The sequence below is a fragment of the Lissotriton helveticus genome, chromosome 7 (genome assembly GCF_964261635.1).
Source record: "Lissotriton helveticus chromosome 7, aLisHel1.1, whole genome shotgun sequence".
Lineage (NCBI taxonomy): Eukaryota > Metazoa > Chordata > Amphibia > Caudata > Salamandridae > Lissotriton > Lissotriton helveticus.
Window position 1 is genome coordinate 1,209,129,789 of NC_136068.1, and position 20,226 is coordinate 1,209,150,014.

Consider the following 20,226-nt stretch of genomic DNA (forward strand, 5'->3'; position numbering starts at 1 on the left):
AGCCACCCCAGCCCCTGTCACTCTCAAACCAGACATTCAATTCACAAACAGGCAGAGGCACACAGAAAGGTTGAACAAGAAAATAGCCACTTTCTAAAAGTGCTATTTTCAAACACTGAATTTAAAACCCATCCTTCCTAAAAGATGTGTTATCAAATTTTGAGTTCAGGGATACCACATTCCAATTTTCTATCTTGCTCCTATGGGAAGATATGCAGGTAAACATGTTACACACCATTCCCCATTCTGTCCAATGGGAAAGATAGCCTTTCAATAGTGAAAAAGCGAAATTGGCAGTATTTCACTATCAGGACATGTTACCCACACTAGTACATGTCCCACCTTTCACATACACTGCACCCTGCCCAGGGGGGTACCATGGGCCTACAATAGGGGTGTCCAATGTGTAAGAAAAGGGAAGGGTGAGGCCTGGCAAGTGGGTTCACTGGCCAGGTCGACAAGGCAGTTAACAAACTGCGCACAGGCACTGCGGTGGCAGAGCTGAGACCTCGTTTCAGCGCTACTCATGTGGGTGGCATCATCAGTGCTGCAAGCCCACTAGTAGCATTTGGATTACCAGCCCTGGCACACTCAGCACACTTAACTAGGGACCTACTGGTAAAAGAAATAAGCCAATCATGGATAACCAATCACAATTTACACAGAGAGCATGTGCACTTTAGCACTGACGAGGAACTACCACATTGCTGTGTGCTTTGCTGTGTTGGCCTGCAGTGGCTGCTTCTGTCTTGGGCAGTGAAAGGACTGGAAAGGACTGGACTGAACTTTCTGCAATCTACTTTTGTGAGTTACTCCAAGGTCTTGAGGTAGAGCTTGCCCCTTGTTCAAGAAGTCTAAGGAACAGCAAAGACTTCAAGCTCTTCTGCCCTCAGCACTGGGGACTGTGTGTTTTGTGCTGCAACAGAAGAAGCAACCCTACGACGTTGACGATGATGCTGCCGCAGAGGGCACCGCCGCAACGTGACACCGCAACCCTGGTCTCACCAATGACGGCTGCCGATGCCGCCACTGAGCCACTGCTTGCACCGCAACCTGTGGGCACTGCCTCGCTTCACCATGATGCCTTGGTATCCCCGATGACGATGCTCCACGCCGAAATCTACGCCACTGCTTGCACTGTCGTTTGAGGCCACCACTCATACAATTACACAAAGCCTCATCCTCATCCCGCACCGCAGTCTTGGCCTATCAACGCCGGCACCATTGACTCCCGTTCATCAGCTGATGACAGCGCTTCAGCAACGACAACGCCGCTGCTTGCACGGTGACCTGCCAGCACCGCATTCACTTCGCACCACAACCCTGATCTCACCAACGACGTCAGCTGACGTCGCCACTGAGCCGCTGCTCGCACCGCAACCTGAGAGCACCGCACGCTGCACTGCTGCACTTTGCACCGCAGCACCCAACACCAGTGCTCCTGACTTCAACCGCGAGGAGTTCGATCTGCAATTCGTATGACTTGGAGAGCTCCGACGACTCCTGCACTGATCTCCGGAACCAACACCTGCAGTGGCAGTGCTTTCGGAAGCTCAGCAAGAGGTCGCCGATGCCTTGCATTTCTAAAAGGTACTGTTTGTGGGTCTTCCCAACACCGTAGCTGGCCCGCGACGCCGCAGTCACTGTTTGGATTTGTTTGTTCACGATGCGTGATAGCCCCGGACAGAGCTATCGACATCAAGGAACGGTTTTTCAAGCACATTTTGATAACTGAAGATTTTTAAGTACTGTATTGTGGATTTTTTTCGTTTTGGGTCTTGTCTTAAGTATATAAAAATATTGGATATTTTTCTAAACTGGTGTGGTGTCCTTTTGTAGTGCTTACACTGTATTACTGTTGGTTATGTGCAAATGCTTTACACATTACCTCTAATATAAGCTTGACTGCTCGTGCCAAGATACCAAGGGGGTGAGCAGGGGTTATTTTAGGAGTGTCCCTTATCCTGACTAGAGAGGTGGTTTCTGCCTGGCTTTGGCACATGCCCTAGTCTACCAAAAATCCCATTCTTTAACACTGGTTGTCAGCGGTAAGGATAGGATTTGCATTTGCACTTGACTTACAGTGATTGATGTGCACTACTACCATATCGCAGACCATTACGTACCACAAACTGGTTCTTTTTCTTTTTGGCCTATTTTTGATTTTGCCAGTCTGAACTTGCTACTTCATCAGGCCTGAATCAAGAGCATCATCTGTTGCATCCCTGAAAATTGCCTTTCAGGAGGATAGGTTGGAATCCTACAATGTTAGGGAATTGAAATCAATTTGCAAACACCTAAAAGTCCAAGTCAGAGGCCTCACAAGGAAGGAGGAGCTACAAAAGGAGCTGAGTGCCTGGGTAGCAGCCAGACGTGCCAGTGACCAGTCTGGTGATCTCAGTGGAGAGGCGGAGGAGCTTATTCCTAGGGTGGATGTGCTGGAGTAGGGCCAGCTCAGATGGTGGCAGCAACCCATCAAGACAGGCAGACAGGATTCAGCATATCCCTAAGAATGTAGGCAAAGAATTCAAGAAGGGGGATGACATAAAACATTGGTTTCAGTGTAACACAAGGCAGCGATACACATGAATGGGGTCCCTGAGGAGAATTGGGAGAAGGATTGTGGCCTCTCTTCCCAGAGGAAGCAAGGGATATTCTAATAGCTATGGGTAAAGGGTATCACCTCACCTATCCAGACATGAAGGACGCCCTTCTCACTAAGTATGGTCTCACTCCTGAAAAGTACACGGATCAGTTCAGGTCCAGTAAGTAGACCGATGCCAACACTTGGTTGGAATGTGTAGATATGTTTTGCAGGTCACTGGATGGCTGGGTGAAGGGCAGTAATGTGACAGATTTTCAGGGGCTCTACAATTTGATTGCATGGGAGCACTTGTCTGTCTATGTTTTTCAGATCTGCGCCAGCACCTAGTTGATAGTCAGCTGACTGACCCCAGGAAGCTTTCTATAGAGGCGGACCTCTGGGTGAGTACCAGGGTCCACAGGAAAGCGTATGGGGGAGACTCAGCCAAAGGTGGGCAGGGTCCCCAGCAGAAAAGCGTGGGGTACAAGGGTAAAACACAGGAGTTCCCTGAAGGGCCGCAAATTAGCACCTAGGGTAAATGTTCCCATCCCCCAGGCGATAAGAAACAAGAGGTCTCGCCAGGAAAGCCTGCTGAGACCGGCACCCGCAAGTGTTTTGCGTCTGACCAAGTGGGTCACATAAAGGGGGACCCCAAGTGCCCTAAGGGGGCACAGCCACCCACCGGTGGGCAGTCCAGGGTGTTGGCTAGTGTAGCGCTTGGGGAGGAGGGGTACCCACAAGAGGGTGGGGACTCTGCAGAAATGACCCTTGTGTCACTAGGGGACAGTGAGGTGGTCCCAGGACCTGGGAGACTATCAGTGGGAACTCTCAGAGATACTGGAGTCAGTGTGACCTCAGTCCGCTGTTACCTAGTCTCTGAGATGCAGGTAGTCCCAGGGGCATTCCACCAAGTCACTGTGGTGGACAATTCAGAGCGCCAGTGTCTGGTGGTGCAGGTTCCCTTCGAGAGGAGGGGTGTCTCAGGTCCCTTGACGGTGGGTTGAGCCCTTCCATGCCTGTAGATTGTCTGCTAGGTAACAACCTGGAGCAGTCCTTATGGAAGGATGTTGAGCTCAGGTCTCACTTGGAGATGCTTGGTTTGCCTGAGTGGGAATGCGTGTCCACTCAGTCAATGGCTGCCAGAGAGGGTGATCAAGAGGACTTAGAGCCTGAAACAGTGGCTCAAGTCCCTGCCAAGAGAAAGAGCAAGGGGCGTGGGAAACCGGCCCCTAAGTTCCCACGGAACGGGAGGAGGCGGACCTCGAGGGGGACGCCCGATGCCTACAGGGGAGCAGGTAACTGAACTGGGGAACATCTCTGAGCTGATCCATTGGCAGCAAGGAGGGGGTCCCACCAGGGAGGAATTCTGCAAGGAGCAGAAGGAGTGCCCTTCTCTGGAGGGTCTGCAGTGGCAGGCTGCTGGTGATCAGTCTGGATCATATTGGATCTACTGGGAGAATTATCTCCTGCACAATGAGCCTAAGGTCGCAGAGCCTGGGTCAGCCCGTGTGCTGGTGGTACCCCAGCACTTCCCCTACTGGGTCTAGCTCATGACGTGCCTTTGACAGGACATTTGGGGCAGGACAAGCCCTTTGACAGGCTTGTCACCCACTTCTTCTGGCCCCAAATGCAAAGGCAGTCAGATGAACATTGCAGGTCTTGCCAAACTTACTAGGCAAGTGCTAAGAGTGGGAGGAAGGTTAAAGCTCCTCTTCAACCTTTTCCAGTTGTTGGAACGCCCTTTGAAAGGGTAGAGATGGACATTGTGGGGCCACTGGATCCCAAGACAGCCATGGGCAACAGGTACATCCTGGTCTTGGTGGACCATGCCACCCGGTACCCGGAGGCAATCCCTCTCAGGACAACAATGGCACCAGTGGTGGGCCGGGTGTTAATATGGATCTTTTCCCGAGTGGGGTACCCCAGAGAGGTGGTTTCTGACAGGGGGACTAATTTCATATCCAAGAATATGACATCCCTGTGTAAGGAGTGTGCTGTAATCTACAAGTTCACCACCCCTTACCACCCTCAAGGTAATGGTCTGGTGGAGAGATTCAGCCAGACCTTGAAGGGCATGATTAAGGGTCAGAACCCATGAGGCGTAAGTGGGACATCCTCTTGCCATGCCTTCTCTTTGCATACCAGAAGCTACCACAGAAGTCTCTTGGGTTCAGTCCCTTTGAGCTTCTGTATGGTCACCCTGTGAGAGGACCTCTGAGTTTGGTGAAGGAAGGCTGGGAGGCAACTCCCAAGAAAGCTCCCCAGGATGTGTTTAGTTACATGCTGGCCTTCAGAAATCAGACTACCCGCTTCAGGAAACTCGCGCAGGTGAACCTTGAAACAAGCCAGGAAGAAGTGAGAAAGTGGTATGACCAGAATGCAACTCTGGTCGAATTTCAACTTGGGCAAAAAGTGTGGGTCCTGACCCCAGTGGAACCTTGTGCCTTGCAGGACAAGTGAACTGGGCCATTTGAGGTGGTGGAGCGCAAAAGTGATATCACCTACCTAGTGGATTTGCAGGCTCCAAGAAACCTTTTGAGGGTCCTCCACGTGAAAAATGCCTCAAGCCCCACTTCGAGAGGTCTGAAGAGAGCATGCTCTTGGCGACAGATGATGGAGTGGAAGAGGAGAGTGAACCTCTCTCTGAGCTCCTGTCTACCAAGGAGCGCGATGGGTCATTAGAAGGTGTGATCCTCTCCCCTACACTGACTCCAGAGCAGCAGAGTGACTGTCACCAGTTGTTGGGATAGTTTGCCCCACTGTTCTCCCTGACCCCAGGTGTTACTCACTGGTGTACCCATAATGTGGACACAGATGACAGCCCTCCTGTGAAGCACAAGATTTACAGGTTGACTGACCGAGTCAAGGCCATCATTAAAGAGATCTCTAAGATGTTGGCGTTAGAGGTGATTGAGCCTTCCAACAGTCCTTGGGCCAGCCCAGTGGTCTTGCTCCCAAAGGCTGCTGCACCCGGTGCCACTCCAGAACTGTGGTTTTGTGTGGACTACTGTGGGCTGAATGCCGTCACCAGGACTGATGCACACCCCATCCCCAGAGCTGATGAGCTCATTGATCAGTTGGGAGCTGCCAAGTTCCTCAGCACACTTGATTTAACATCTGGGTACTGGCAGATTGCCTTAACCGATGAGGCCAAGGAGAGGTCAGCATTTTCAACCCCATAAGGACAATACCAGTTCGGGGTGATGCCCTTTGGGTTGAAGAATGCCCCAGCCACCTTTCAGAGGTTGGTCAACCAGGTGTTGGCTGGGCTGGAGGATTTCAGTGCCGCCTACCTGGATAACATCCCAGTGTTCAGTTCCAGCTGGGAAGAACACTTGCAGAACCTTGGTGAAGTGTTGAGGGTAGTGCAGATGGCAGGCCTCACGATCAAGACCAGTAAGTGCCAGATCGGGCAGGGTTTGGTGGTGCACTTGGGACACTAGGTAGGAAGCGGCTAGTTGGCGCCCCTACAGACCAAGATTGACACCATTCTGGCTTGGAAGCCCCCCAAGACCCAGACAGAAGTGAGGGCCTTCTTAGGACTCACTGGGTACTACAGGAGGTTTGTTAAGGGGTATGGCACCATTGTTGCCCCCTTAACAGAGTTGGCTTCCAGGAAGTAGCCCAAGAAGGTGATGTGGACTGAGTCCTGCTTTTGATGCCCTGAAGGCCACCATGTGCAAGGCACCCGTGCTCAAGGCCCCCGACTTTTCCAAGGAATTTGTTGTGCAGACTGACACTTCAGAGCATGGAGTGGGAGCGGTGCTCTCACAACTGAACAAAGAGAGTCTAGACCAGCGGGTAGTCTTCCTTAGCCGGAGACTACTCCCCAGGGAACAGAGGTGGAGTGCCATAGAAAGGGAAGCTTTCACTGTGGTCTGGGCACTGAAGAAGCTGAGACCATACCTGTTTAGGACTCACTTCTGGGTTCAGACAGACCACAGGCCCCTCAGATGGTTGGTGCAAATGAGGGGTGAGAATCTAAAACTGCTGAGGTGGTCAATCTCCCTACAAGGAATGGACTTTACGGTGGAACACAGCCCTGGCACAGAACACGCCAATGCAGATGGTCTGTCCAGGTTCTTCCGCCTTAATGAAGAGAACTCCCAGGAGGGTGGGTAGTTCTCCCTACTTTCATCTAGAGGAGACATGTGTTAGACTTGGCATCTTTTTGCATGTGTTCCGCAGAGTTTTTGCTTTCTGACCTCCCAGTTTTGAATCTGTTTTAGCTGGCGTAGTGTTTCTGTGCACTTTTCTCACTGCTGATCAGTGGTAAAGTGCAAGTGCTCCTGTGGTAATTTGTTTTATCGATTGGTGTTTCCATGATTGGATATTTGATTTACTTGTTAGTCTCTAGTAAAGTGCACTGAGTGTGCCTGGGCCTGTGAATCAAATGCTACAAGCAGATTCAAGCTAGCCTGGCCGATGAAGGGTGATGCCTGGAAACCGGTGTCAGGATGCTTGTTTCCGGTCCAGGGAGGACCTGGCTTGGCAGTTCGGGCTGGACTATTCCCACAAGGAACAGGCTCAAGACTGATTTGCATATGGCTGGGTCCAAACTGGGGTGGTGTGGTGAGCAAAAGAATGATAGATTTAACCAAGATCCTTGTGACTGGGGGTGAATGTTTGCATTGTCCAGCATTCCGTCCGGCAATTGTTTCTTTTGCATATGTAGCCCTAAGTGGGAAGGGTATGCCCAGACATGGGTCCCGTACTCACTACACCACTGGATTAAAACTATCCTGGCTGATGAAAGGTGATGCCCTGAAACCGTTCTGAGGATGCTTGTTTCCGGTCCAGGGAGGACCTGGCTTGGCAGTTCGGGCTGGACTGTTCCACAAGAAACAGGGTCAAGACTGATTTGCATATGGCTGGGTCAAATCTGGGGTGGTGTGGTGAGCATAAGAATGACGGATTAAACCCAGATCCTTGTGACTGAGGGTGAATGTTTGCATTCAACATGTACGATGGGACCCCCTCGAAAGAGCTAATTCTGGCCAAGGAACAGAGGGGAGCAAAGAACAATAAAATGTAAGGGGTTGTTCCTATGGTGGCCCTATAATTCAATTGTGTGTATACATCTATAAGTATCCCAAGCAGGTGACAAAAAGAGATTTATACTAAACAAGAATTATTCAAAAACATATAAAATTTTCTTTTTCTTTTTTTCAATTCATATAAATACTATTTTCAATCAGAAATTACATAGAGAATATATCAATTTATATCAAAGGATCAAGGGTAACATAGATAAATCATGAATATAAACAACACAGAATAAAAATACCCCTTGGTAACAACCATACCAATCAACATACTCACGTGCTAACAGTCATACCACAATCAAACCTCATACTCAGATGGAGAAAGGAACTGAATTATAATTAGCAAGATGAAAATGCTATAATAGGGGCCCCAAGATGTAGTTTACGGCCCTTGCTGCAGGTGAATGTTTGCATTCTCCAGCATTCCGCGCATCAATTGTTTCTTTTGCATATGTCACCCTAAGTGGGAAGGGTATGCCCAGACGTGGGTCCCGTGCTCACTACCCCACTGGATTCAAGCTAGCCTGGCTGATGAAGGGTGAGGACCTGAAACCGGTCTCAGGATGCTTGTTTCCAGTCCAGGTAGGATCTGGCTTGGCAGTTCGGGCTGGCCTGTTCCCCCAAAGAACAAGGTCAAGACTGATTTGCATATGGCTGTGTCCAAACTGGGGTGGTGTGGTGAGCAAAAGAATGACGGATTAAACCCCAAACCTTGTGACTGAGGGTGATGGTTTGCGTTGTCCAGCATTCCGTCTATCAATTGTTTCTTTTGCAACTAGCGGGTCTGCAGCACTGATTGTGCCACCCTCGTGAGTAGACCTGAAAAGGTAACTCAGACCCGCCATTGCGGAGTCTGCGCGCAGTTTGTAACTGCCATGTCGACTTGGCCAGTGCACACACTTCCCAGTCCCTCACCTTTCCTTTTCTTACATGTCACCTATCCCTAAGGTAGGCTCAAAGTACCCCTGTGGGCCGGGTGCAGTGTATGTGAAAGGTAGGACTTGCCCTGGTGTGTGATAGTGTATTACGGCCAATTTAGTTTTTCGCTATTGCAAGGCTACTTGTTCCCCATAGGACAGAATGGGGAGTTTGTTTATAACATGTTATAAACATAACTGACCCTGGAAATTAGGTAGGAAAATAAAGTTTAGTAAGCCTGAACTCAGAATCCAAAGATGCATCTTTTAGTGAAGGTGTTTTTTACATTCTGTGTTTGAAAATACCACTTTGAGAAAGTAGGTATTTCCTTGCTCAGTTATCCCATGTGCCTCTGCTGGAATGTGGATTGTGTAGTATTCTGGTATCCTGTTAATGCACTACATGTTATTTCCCTCTCTACCTCAGCTTATGGAATGTTGCAGCTATGATGCATTGTAGAATGTTGGGGCTCTGTGAACTGAGGAGTTCAATTGGCATTGGGCTGAGCATCATGCTAGATGTTCCTGGTGGGATATTATTACCATCTTAACTACTTGACTACTAATAAACATCTCTACATCATCTTCTGTGTGGACCTGATCACTACATTATTCATGGCGACGATGACTTAACGAACCTACACTTATTGCTGATGAAGTACAACGTTACACAAGCAAGAAAACTAAAGATACCTGTCAAACAAGAGTCCTACTATAAAAAAAAGGAAAGAAACAAAGAGAAACCAGTCAAGCACGAAGAAAAAAAAGACTAACCTGTCAAGCAAGAGAAAAGTCACGCCTGTAAACCCCACCAGTGTCCTTTACACTGGACAGTCCAAGTACAGGCGTGCTGTGTTCCTGTTTTTTTCACATCATCTTTCAAATAATCATCTTGTAAAAACCTTCAAAGCCACGAGAAAACCAAAACAACGAAAATAAATTGTGTGCAAACTAAAGGACAAGGAGGTAACAGGGGCCGTGAGTATGACCTTGCCACCTGTTAATGATTACAAATGACTTTTAAAACAAGAATCTTGTGGAGTGCATGTTTTCTGCACAGAGTGTGAGACTGTTTATACAAGAAAGCTGCTCAGCTCGTTTTAAATTGCTTTCTGGTCATTAATGACACTGTACGAGGTAAAAACTATTTGCTTGACACCTGGAGACACGAGCCAGTTTCTGCTTAAATATTGCTACTCAGAACGTATCTGGCGTGTATATTTAATCACGGAGAGAACTGTTTGCCTAACACCAGACTGTGACATTTATAGAATATAGAATATGAAGAATATGAAGCTAGATTTGTGCTTTCCTACCGTGAGTCTGTCATGGAGTTACCGTTTAACTGTAGGTCTGTGTGTCTGCCTACGCGCTGATCCGGTCTTCACCATGCCACTTTCAAATCTGATGACGTGGTGGAATCTCTGTGTGACTCAGTGGAAGAGCGTGGTGTTTTCGGCGTCATTGCAGTGTGTCGAAGAATCCTGTGTGCGTCATTCATCATCACCGCGCCATGTGAAGAGTCCTGTGTTCGTCATTCCGTTTCACTGCGCAACGTGAACTTTCACAACGCGACTTGACGCAGCCAATATTGTTTTAAATTTTTTGCTTTTCATTATATCGTTCTTGTTCCCATGACTACGCTTCACTGTTTGCTGCCCAGTACGAGCACACAACTCGTCACGATGTCGATTTCCAGTATAAGCAAAAACTGCAACATGAAGAATTTTTCTTTATCGTCATGGACAAACGTTCGTGAGAGGATAATCGGATCATTTCTTCTCAAGGTTGCAGTAGGAACTTTAGATTTTGTGGAAACTTCTGTTCATTATACAGGATGATGTTGCCATCTTACTGTCACATTATTATGAGCACATATTTATATTTTACAGTACTACTTTTACAGTCTACGTTCTGCAATGTGCCACTTTACAAAATTTATTTTTCATCGAAGAGTCTTTCAGTCTGCTGTTTTAGTCTTCAGTATTTTTATAGGGTAAAACGTTTTTTTTAAGGCTGATGTTGCAACACGATTAGTTCTCAATTTAAAAAAAGTTACACTGCCATCTAGCGTTTCATTTTAGCAATGGTGCTTCTTACTGCATTTATGTAATGTTTTCTCCTTTATTGAAGAATGTTACATTTTAATATCTCATTTTTTCAGGCACACCATTCTCATGTTGTTAATACATACTTTAACATAGCCTAAATGTTTTACTTCACAGTTTTGGGAAAAATGTTTACGCTTTAAGTGTATTTTGCTAATTTTAGAACTGACATGCAATTTTTTCTAGGAGTGGGTTTTTAGTCCCATGATCCTTAAGAGTGGGTTTTAAGTCCCATATCCTATTTTTATAGTTGGTGTTTTACTGGGTTTCAAACCTAATTTCCGTATGACTCACCTGTAAGTAATTAGAGGGTTTCAGTCCCACCTACGTGTCTGGTATTGGGTGTATTAGTCCCATATACTCAGTGTTAAGGGGGTATTAGTCCCACCTAAGTTTCCTATAATGGGTTTTAGTCCCATATACTCAGTATTAAGGGGGTATTAGTCCCACCTATGTTTCCTGTAATGGGTTTTAGTCCCATATACTCTGTCTTACATGCTACTTCTTTTTGGGGCAGGATTTGGGTTTAAGTCCCATTTTCCTTTGTTATTGTCTTTTGTTTGAGACGCAAGGTTTGGGTTTTAGTTCTATTCGCCTTAGTTTGACTTTCATCGTCTCTTACTTTAGAGGCAGGATTTGGGTTAGAGTCCCAATATCCTTATTCTTTAACTAGTCCCATTGTTCTTACGTTTCTAAATGGTTAACTTTTTGTATGGTTAAGTGATGGGTCATAATCCCATTTATAGTTCCCTTATGTGGGAGAGTTCTTCTACTTGGTAAAATTTTTATCTATATGCTTATTTTTATCTTTTTGGTGGGAAGATGGGTAATTTTGACTTCTTTTGATGTTGCAATCTTATCTATTTTCTCATGTTTTTATATTGTTCACACTCTCGAGTTGTGGTTCTTTATCATATGTCTCTGAGAATTGGGCTTTAATAGTAATTTTAGTTATTGTACTGTTGTCTTTCCGTCTTGCATGCCTGTCTGGCCAATGGGTATGTCTGTTGGTTAGCCGTTAGTACTTTCAAGCTTGATTTTCCTGTCTGCTGTTTTCTTATCTTTCTTCTGTTATTGAAGGGAGAGTGGATAGGTTCTTGTAAGTTTGCTTACTTCTTTTTGTCTTCCTGACTTTTTCATGTTTCTATTCTAAAGGAGGATGGGTTTTATTCTTCTGTTTGTTTTACCTTTCTTTGGTTCTTTCTTACCGAAGTTCTTTCTGCTCTGTGTTCTTTCTCTGTTTGTTTTCATTTCGGACAAAAGGGGAAAATGTAGTATTCTGGTATCCTGTTAATGCATTACATGTTATTTCCCTCTCTACCTCAGCTTATGGAATGTTGCAGCTATGATGCATTGTAGAATGTTGGAGCTCTGTGAACTGAGGAGTTCAGTTGGCATTGGGCTGAGCATCATGCTAGATGTTCCTGGTGGGATATTATTACCATCTTAACTACTTGACTACTAATAAACATCTCTACATCATCTTCTGTGTGGACCTGATCACTACAGATTGCCTGTCTGGCTTTATGATGACAGAAGGCTGGGGAGCAGGAGTGGCTCCAAATAGTCTAGGTGGGTCAGCAAAGGACTGAATAGACCTGGGCAACAATTGGGGAAGGGGGAGGGGATTTCCTTGCACTTCAAAGGGCCTGTCCTGCCTCTGACCCTGCTGTCTCCACCTCCTGCCAGGAAGTCACACCAGAGAAGGCAGGACTAGTTCTGGGTGGGCACAGACACTCTCTGCCTAAGAGATCAAAGGATTTTGGGATATAATTATTGGGGCCCAGACCCCTGACTTTTAGAAATCTTTTGGACCAGCAAAGTCCATCACACAGGACTCGTCACACTTTAAGCAAATATATCTTGTTATCACATAGTGTTTTTCCCCGCAGGGAATAACAACGTGGTTGTTACAAAGACCGCATTGTAATCCTGCATACCATTACCCCGCAAGTCGTAACAACGACTTGCGGAGGGGGGGCGCTGGATGTTGGAATAGTAAAATTTACTATTCCAGCTCCAGTCTGTGCGGACATTAGAGAAGGTGTTGGATTTTAAATCCAACACCTTCTTCCCCCTCCGCAAGTCGTTGTTCCAACTTGCGGAGAAATGGTATGCGGAATTAAAACACAGTCGTTGTAACAACCGCATTGTAATTGCCTGCGTTGAAAAAGTTTCAAGGTAAATATTGTTTACCCACTTTAGCCACCTACCTCAACATTCGTCAGCTCCTGCAATCATTAATGAGATGACCCCGCCTATTAGCCCAGATCAAGCTACAGAACCTGTGCCATCAGTGCACAATCAGAGTGCATCTCAACTACCTCATACAACGCAAACTGTCCGACTAGTGTGAGCACCTCGATGACTTATTGAAGAACCATGATGTGACTGTTTGTACTTTTTATTTAACAAAGTGGGAGGTGTAGTGTTGTGAGACTATGTGAGCTAGGACATTCGTGGTTTTGGGCGTACTCAACTGAGGAATTGCGTAACTTTCTGGGAGGTGTTAAGGTGCGTTAATAATGGTTATGACATAATGAGAGTGCAGTGTGTGATCGTGTGCTGTGCAATAAAGATGCCTGTTACAGAGATGTATGTGTAGCGTATTCACTCGTATGCTCCCAGGCTGGGGAGGACGCTGCATCATGCAACATAGAAGAGAAACTATTCCTTTTGACAAAGGTTAAAAGAAAGGAAAAAAGGCTGGTAAAAGGGTTTGTCTCAGGGGGAGGGGAACCTTTTAATGTAAGGAATGGGACAATGACCATGGAGGAAAGGGTAATGGCTCCATCCACAAAGGATACCTAGCAAGCATAATGAATATTCCAATGCATAATTGTATAAAATGAATGTGTACAATTGCACTGTAGTAAAATCCCAGGAAATGGGGTCAGGAGTGTGAGGTTCAAGGCAGAGTTTTTCTTGAGAATTTGGATGTCTACACACGTGTGAGGTTTTGCACATACACAAACTATCTCTGACCCTTTCCTACCTCAGACATGGCTGATGGTTTGCTCCAGTACAGGGCTACAGTAACTTCCCATTCAGGGTGTGAAAAGGAATAGAACAATTCCAAACTTTGTGGGGGTGCTAGGCAGGGCTTGCTTCTACATGGTTTTGCCACTTCCCTTTTATAGAGAAAGCAAAAATTGCACATCAAAAGTGGATTCCCCCAAGGTGTAATTGTAATACATAATAATGCAAAATGAAGGTGTGGTGAGTTACTCATGTGGCTACAGTGCTACTAAAAAGGGACGCTTTCTGAAATTCCCAGCGGGCTGCTGCGCCTTAAGTAGAGCATCTCTGTACCAGACCTAGCAGAGCAATCCCTAACCATTTCTACCTCTGCAAGAACGGGGACCACTGAACTTCACAATCACTGTTAGGAGCAAACCAAAGGAGTGCTATGTATTGTTCAAGAGGAACGTCATCATCATTACAAGATGAATAGCAGCACTGGGTCAAAAATCTTATATACGGTTTATGAGGAGCGAAGGCTCTCTCGTCTGTAACCCAGTTTATTGTTACCAAGAACACAACCTCTTGAATATTGATCACCCTGAGCTTCCATCTCCAGAGGCTAACAGGAAAAGCTTTCCAGGGACAAAGGACCCAGAAGAAACCTTATGAGGGGCCTCGACAGTAACCCATAGATGACTTGTCTCAAAACTGTGAAGAAGCCAAAAGACCAAGGAATTCATATGAGATCACTCATTCCATACTTTCCAGATGGCATGAACAACTATCCATTGTCCTCGTATGGCAGACACTAAAACTTAAAAAGAATCTATCCTTTAAAATCTCTAAATAAATACGTTTTTAAAATACATTTTATTGCTTGCAAATTTAAATAAATAATCAATAATTTCGTTGAACTCTAAAAGTACCATTCTTCCATCTATCATTCATATAAATTTAAACATGTAAAATATGCATCTAGAATTCTGTAGGCTGTTAGATAAAGACTTGTCCGACCACTTACAATTTTTAACTTTGGTCTCATAATAAAAGAGATTGCACAAATAAATTGTTAGAGGCTCCAACTATCCATTTCTAGCTGCCTAATTATTAGAGAGTGAAATATAAGTATGTTTTTTAGTGTTGCTGCGCCTTCCCATGTGATTTAGTTGTTTCATCATCCCAATTTGCTCCCTAAGAAGTGGCTTCTAAACCTAGTAGTGGGAAAGATTGTTGTAGAATACAATACAATACAACCTCATCAAACACTCACAAATCCATCTCATAATGGGATACCTGCAGCAACAAGAATAGGAAATTAGTTGCAGATTTGTTCAGTGCAAACCAAGGATGATATTAGGCATGCACAAATGTTCTGTAATGTTGACCTAGTATTGCGTAATTCTCGAAATTTATAATAAGCAAAATGTATGTAATCTTCACCATTTCAAATAAAGTAAATGTTTTAGGATATTTGCCTGTGGGAGACTAGCTTGAGCAGAAAATGTCTCAAAGAGACACATTTTCTCTGCAATCATGATATTTCTTCCTCGAAGCAGTCACCTCTGTTTAGTATCTCGTATGACTTTTTTGTGAGGTATGCCCTCATGGAGAAAGTTCCTTGAGGTGCTGGCGAAATGTGGTTCACCTAGTTAGTGTAGTTTCACAAAAATTAAGCATATTTATTGAAAAAGCTTTGCAAATTTAACTCACCCCTAGCTGATATTGTCCTAAAAAGAGCCATTATTAAATGGTCCTCAGTCAATATCGAAGGTGCCTTAACTATCTGTGGCTATCACAAGTTGTGCTGGTAAAAAGGAGAGGTCAGTTCACACTGTCATGGTCACGCCCTCCTGATGCTAGCACAAAACTTGAGGTGGCCCAGCAGGAATCATGAGGATGAAAGAGTGAAGTCTGTGGTTCCAGGTTCCATACTGTTCTACAAAAAGATGATGGACGGAATGTTGCACAATGGCAAAACATTCACCCCCAGTATCTCCCAAACATCAGGATTGGGTCCAGGAGGTACCACTAGGGAGGTAGGGTATCTGCATTGATGGATAGATGTCCAGTGGAGGCGCTCTTGAGTCAGTGGAGGATTTTCCACCGGGGAGCACAAAGAAGGAGCACCCTACCTCTCCAAAGCCATCTTGATAAAAAATAATTGACAGTACTGGCAGAAATGTGTCCGCCAATAGAACGTTTAGCCCATGAACGTCTATCAGCAACTATGCCACAGAGAAGAACTAAAATAGTTTTTTGCCTCATCTTGTGTGTTTCACCACAATAGAGTTGGAGACAAGTGAACTAATCGCTGTCTACAATAAGCAATAACAAGCGCCCTGAAGCTTTTTCCTGCCAGCAAAAGCAATACATGCAAGTTATAAATAAAATTTGATAGACATAAGCTTTATTGGTGATTGGAGCTTACATCACATGAAGATGCATTTATGGTTAAAGTTAGAAAGGAGTACTTATGTAGAATCATCAATACGATTAAGATTCTTGTATGATTCACTTTCAAAATCCCATTTCCTCTTGAAATACACATGTGCCACCTATCATAATGTCACTTCCTGGGCAAAAAGTGCATGAAGGGTAGAAGAGGTACTGTATTAATGGCCATACCATGTGCTATTTTACTCAAAATTGGCATATTAGCCTACATGTATTTGCAGGTCCTTTGAACAGCCTGTAATCATTTCCTTCACATTAAACATTCAAAGCATATTTTTCAGTTTTTACTTATACAAATACCCTGTGAGCAGCACAGAAGTGAAAGATAGAAATCCTTAGATTAATCTGAACCACAGGTAATTGCTGAGTGCATTATGTTCGATTATGTCACGAGATACAGGAAACCACCAAATGTAAATCAGCAATAGCTGGTCCCAATTCCCCACACTTCCACCCTCACCCAGCTCACCTCCAGCTTTCACACCACTCCCCATCAAGCTCTGCTTAATTTCAATGAGTCCTTGCTCCTCTGTCACATATGTGTCCCTCACTTCTGGCTATTCACCCAAGCTGCTCAGTGACATCGAGTTGCTTCCCACTACCCCCCTCTGTTGGTCACTTGGCCCTCCCCACTGTATTTTTTTTAATGTAATTTCTAGAGAGCCCAGCCCAATTTGCTCGAGCCTGTTCCTTCCTAGACAATGTGCTTTTGTGCACTTTTTGTTTGCTCCAAGGCGGCCGCCCACCATCTTGGAAAGGTGAAATTAAAAATTAAAAACCAAGTGTGGCATTATGGCCAGAGCTAGGCCACCTCCTACGTAAATGGGAACATAAGCAACTAAGGTCATGTTTGGCTTTGCTCGGTGTTCTCGATGAGGTGTAGTTGAGTTTTGTGCCGAAACAAGGTCATGGTCCTCACTCACTTAACCAAACCATAGGTGATGGATGTAAATGCTTGAATAAATCTGAACCACTGGTAAATACTCAACGTACATTTATACCTATCACTTTTTCACGCTCTAATGAAGTTTAATCACAGGTGACTGCAGCATACGTAGGTGTCCTGGTCTACTCCAGCCCCGATGGATATAATGGGACTGAATGATCACATTTGTGACATAGTTTAGAGGAGCAAATATATTTCCAGCAGAAATGAAGTGTGGGATTGAGGTTTGGACTGGGAAGAATGATGGCGGGGAAGGATGGCTATGACTCTAACTTTTAAATCAAGTTTGCTTACCTTTAATAACAAAAACGCCACGACAGAAGTCCTTAAAATTTATTCTTCCCAGGTCATTTGGGTCCAAGTACTTGGCGAGCTTCTCCACCTGAATGAAACAAAGTGAAATATATATGATTTTTATTATATTTTTTGTAATAATTTTCTCCAGCTTATTCTGCAATACTTTTGCAAATAAAATGTATTTCGAATAGCACTGAATAATGAAATGAGACTATAATCTCCAATGAAATGCATATGTGGTATGTCCCTTCACTGGGGGATGTTAATTAAATATGTCACAGTAGCAGATTACGGCTTTTTGACAGAAACCATCCCTAAATGAATACTGAGTATCAGCATTGATGGTACAGAATGAAGTGCAATGGATCCTTCTGCTTGTATTGTTGGCCAACATGACCGATACACAACTGAAATCCTACATATTGTGTAACTTGTGTTACTGCTCTGCGGCGAAGAAGACATTGGAAGTTTAAGTGAAGCAGAAAAAGAATGAACCTGGTGTAGTTATGCAGTCTTAAAGGGGAGTGTTCCAATGAGGCAGAAGAGAGGGTACGCCATTGACAGAAGATGGTATGACCTGGGATCTGCCAAGGGTGGATGCTAGTAAACACGTATGGATGAAAGTGGAAGAGTGAGGTGTCTGGGTCGAAAAGCATGAGACATCACCAATAGGAAACGCAAGGAGGCGCTGGTGGGAGGAGCTGGCAAGTTGTTCCGCGGGAGAGGATGCCTCTGAGATGCCACCTTCAGCCTTCTTATTGAATTATGCCTTTTTCCATGCGCTCCTGGGTGGGTGAGTGAATGTTTGTAAGGATGGATGGATGAAACAGAGAGATAAAGAGTTTGTGGATCGCTTGGGTCTAATAATGAGGTTACCATGCTGGGAAGAGATGGGGAGGTAGCTGATGCTAATGTGTACTAAATATTCTGAGGAATAACATTAAAGAAACATTAACTTTAACCAGGGCTTTAAGTGGGCCGGATCTCACCGGGTCTGAGCACCGGCAGTTTTTTTAAGTACGCCTCGAAACGGGTCTCTATCGGACTCTGTTTTGTGCTATGGCACAGAAGGTCCGTTTTTTTCCAGGCGTTATATGGGAAGGGAAATCCTTTAACAAGAGTCATTTTCTCTCTGGATTTCTCTTCTCTTTTCAGAACTAAGGAGCAGCAACATTGTCGGGGTGTCACCAGGGCTTTATGCGGAAGCTTTTTCAATATTATCTACAAGCCACAGTTGCTGCTTATTTATCTTATGCAACTAACAACCATTGACAAAGCCAATAGTCCTGACTTGTTGTAAGTATGATGTTACTTGTATCATATATCTGGATGCAATGACAGAAACAACAAAATACCAGTCGTGGCCACACTATGCTAAGCACAAACTTTTAGCTTACGTGTTTTTAAGCCACGCCCTTAATTACCTAGGCCACGCCCCCTTGAGCGACCCCCCAGTTTTTTCATCCCACTTAAAGTCCTGACTTTAACGCCTCAGTACTGCACAGTTTCATGGTGCACACACGTAGCGTGTTTTACTAAGAGCAACACCGCTTGCTCCTCCTCTTATCTTCCTCCTCCTCTTATCTTCCTGGGAGGCGTGAAGTTGCCATTGACATGAGCTTGTGTCGCGAGGGTTCACTTGCTTGCAAGCCAGACTACTGCACGCGACATTAAACACCACCAGTCCCTCAGAACCACCCACGTGCCCGTCTCGGGCCGTCTGCTCGCTCTTTCAATTCACGTTTTAAGGAGTAAAAAACACCCTGCACGTGTCCTCAATAAAACAATTTCTTCAGAACAGTTTGTTTTTAGCAGGTTCATGATCACAACGTTCACCAACAGCAGCAGTAGTCCGTACTGCTCAGCGGAAAACGAATAAATACAATTTCTCGGAAATGACACCAGCTGGACACCTTCTAACATGGCCGATGCTTGTTAAATAATGTTTTAGAATGGTTTGCAGAAAGAAAACGGCAAAGTATGCCCTCTAAGCCCAGGGAAAATGTCGTAAAAATCCAATGACATTATTTAGTGGCATCGTTAGGTCTTGCCTGTGGCAGATTTAGCTGTCTGCTATTGAAAAACCTATTGTATCATACCTATGCTTACAGTAAACTTTGGGACAGCTCATATTTTATCATTATTTGGCTTTCTTCTTAGCCTCATTTGTGTGCTTCTTATTCTAAGAGCGGTAACTGCAAACACAACAATGATGGACAGAATGTGGATCAATGTCACACATTCACCCCAGTCCAAAGATCTGGGCCCAAATCCATCGTTTTTCCACTCCACACCACCCTGGGTTAGACAATGGCGATATGCAAATCAGCGCTGACCCTGTGCCCCATGGGAACAGTCTTTTGACTGGGGTGAATGTGTGACATTGATCCACATTCTGTCCATCATTGTTGTGTTTGCAGTAACCGCTCTAAGTGTACTGGGGATGCTCAGACGTGAGTCCCAGGCACTCCACACCACTGGAAGCAAGCTAGCCGGGCTGATGAGAGGTGTTACCTCGAAACCGGGCCGGTCCTCGGATGCTTGTTTCCGTTCTGGGAAGGACATGGCTTTTGTAGTTCGGACTGGACTGTTCCCATGGGGCACAGGGTCAGCGCTGATTTGCATATCGCCATTGTCTAACCCAGGGTGGTGTGGAGTGGAAAAATGATGGATTTGGGCCCAGATCTTTTGACTGGGGTGAATGTGTGACATTGATCCACATTCTGTCCATCATTGTTGTGTTTGCAGTAACCGCTCTAAGTGTACTGGGGATGCTCAGACGTGAGTCCCAGGCACTCCACACCACTGGAAGCAAGCTAGCCGGGCTGATGAGAGGTGTTACCTCGAAACCGGGCCGGTCCTCGGATGCTTGTTTCCGTTCTGGGAAGGACATGGCTTTTGTAGTTCGGAC

The 20,226-nt window shown here is 45.3% G+C and overlaps 1 protein-coding gene across 1 annotated transcript in view; it reads right to left on the reverse strand.

Moving 5' to 3' along the window:
• The window catches only part of RAB11FIP4 (RAB11 family interacting protein 4), a 1,218,119-nt gene that overhangs the window by 727,963 nt on the left and 469,930 nt on the right, over positions 1-20,226 (reverse strand). The window contains exon 6 of the mRNA XM_078654398.1: positions 17,313-17,400. Within this exon, the coding sequence (XP_078510524.1) occupies positions 17,313-17,400 (88 nt within the window). The remainder of the gene's footprint in view (positions 1-17,312; positions 17,401-20,226) is intronic.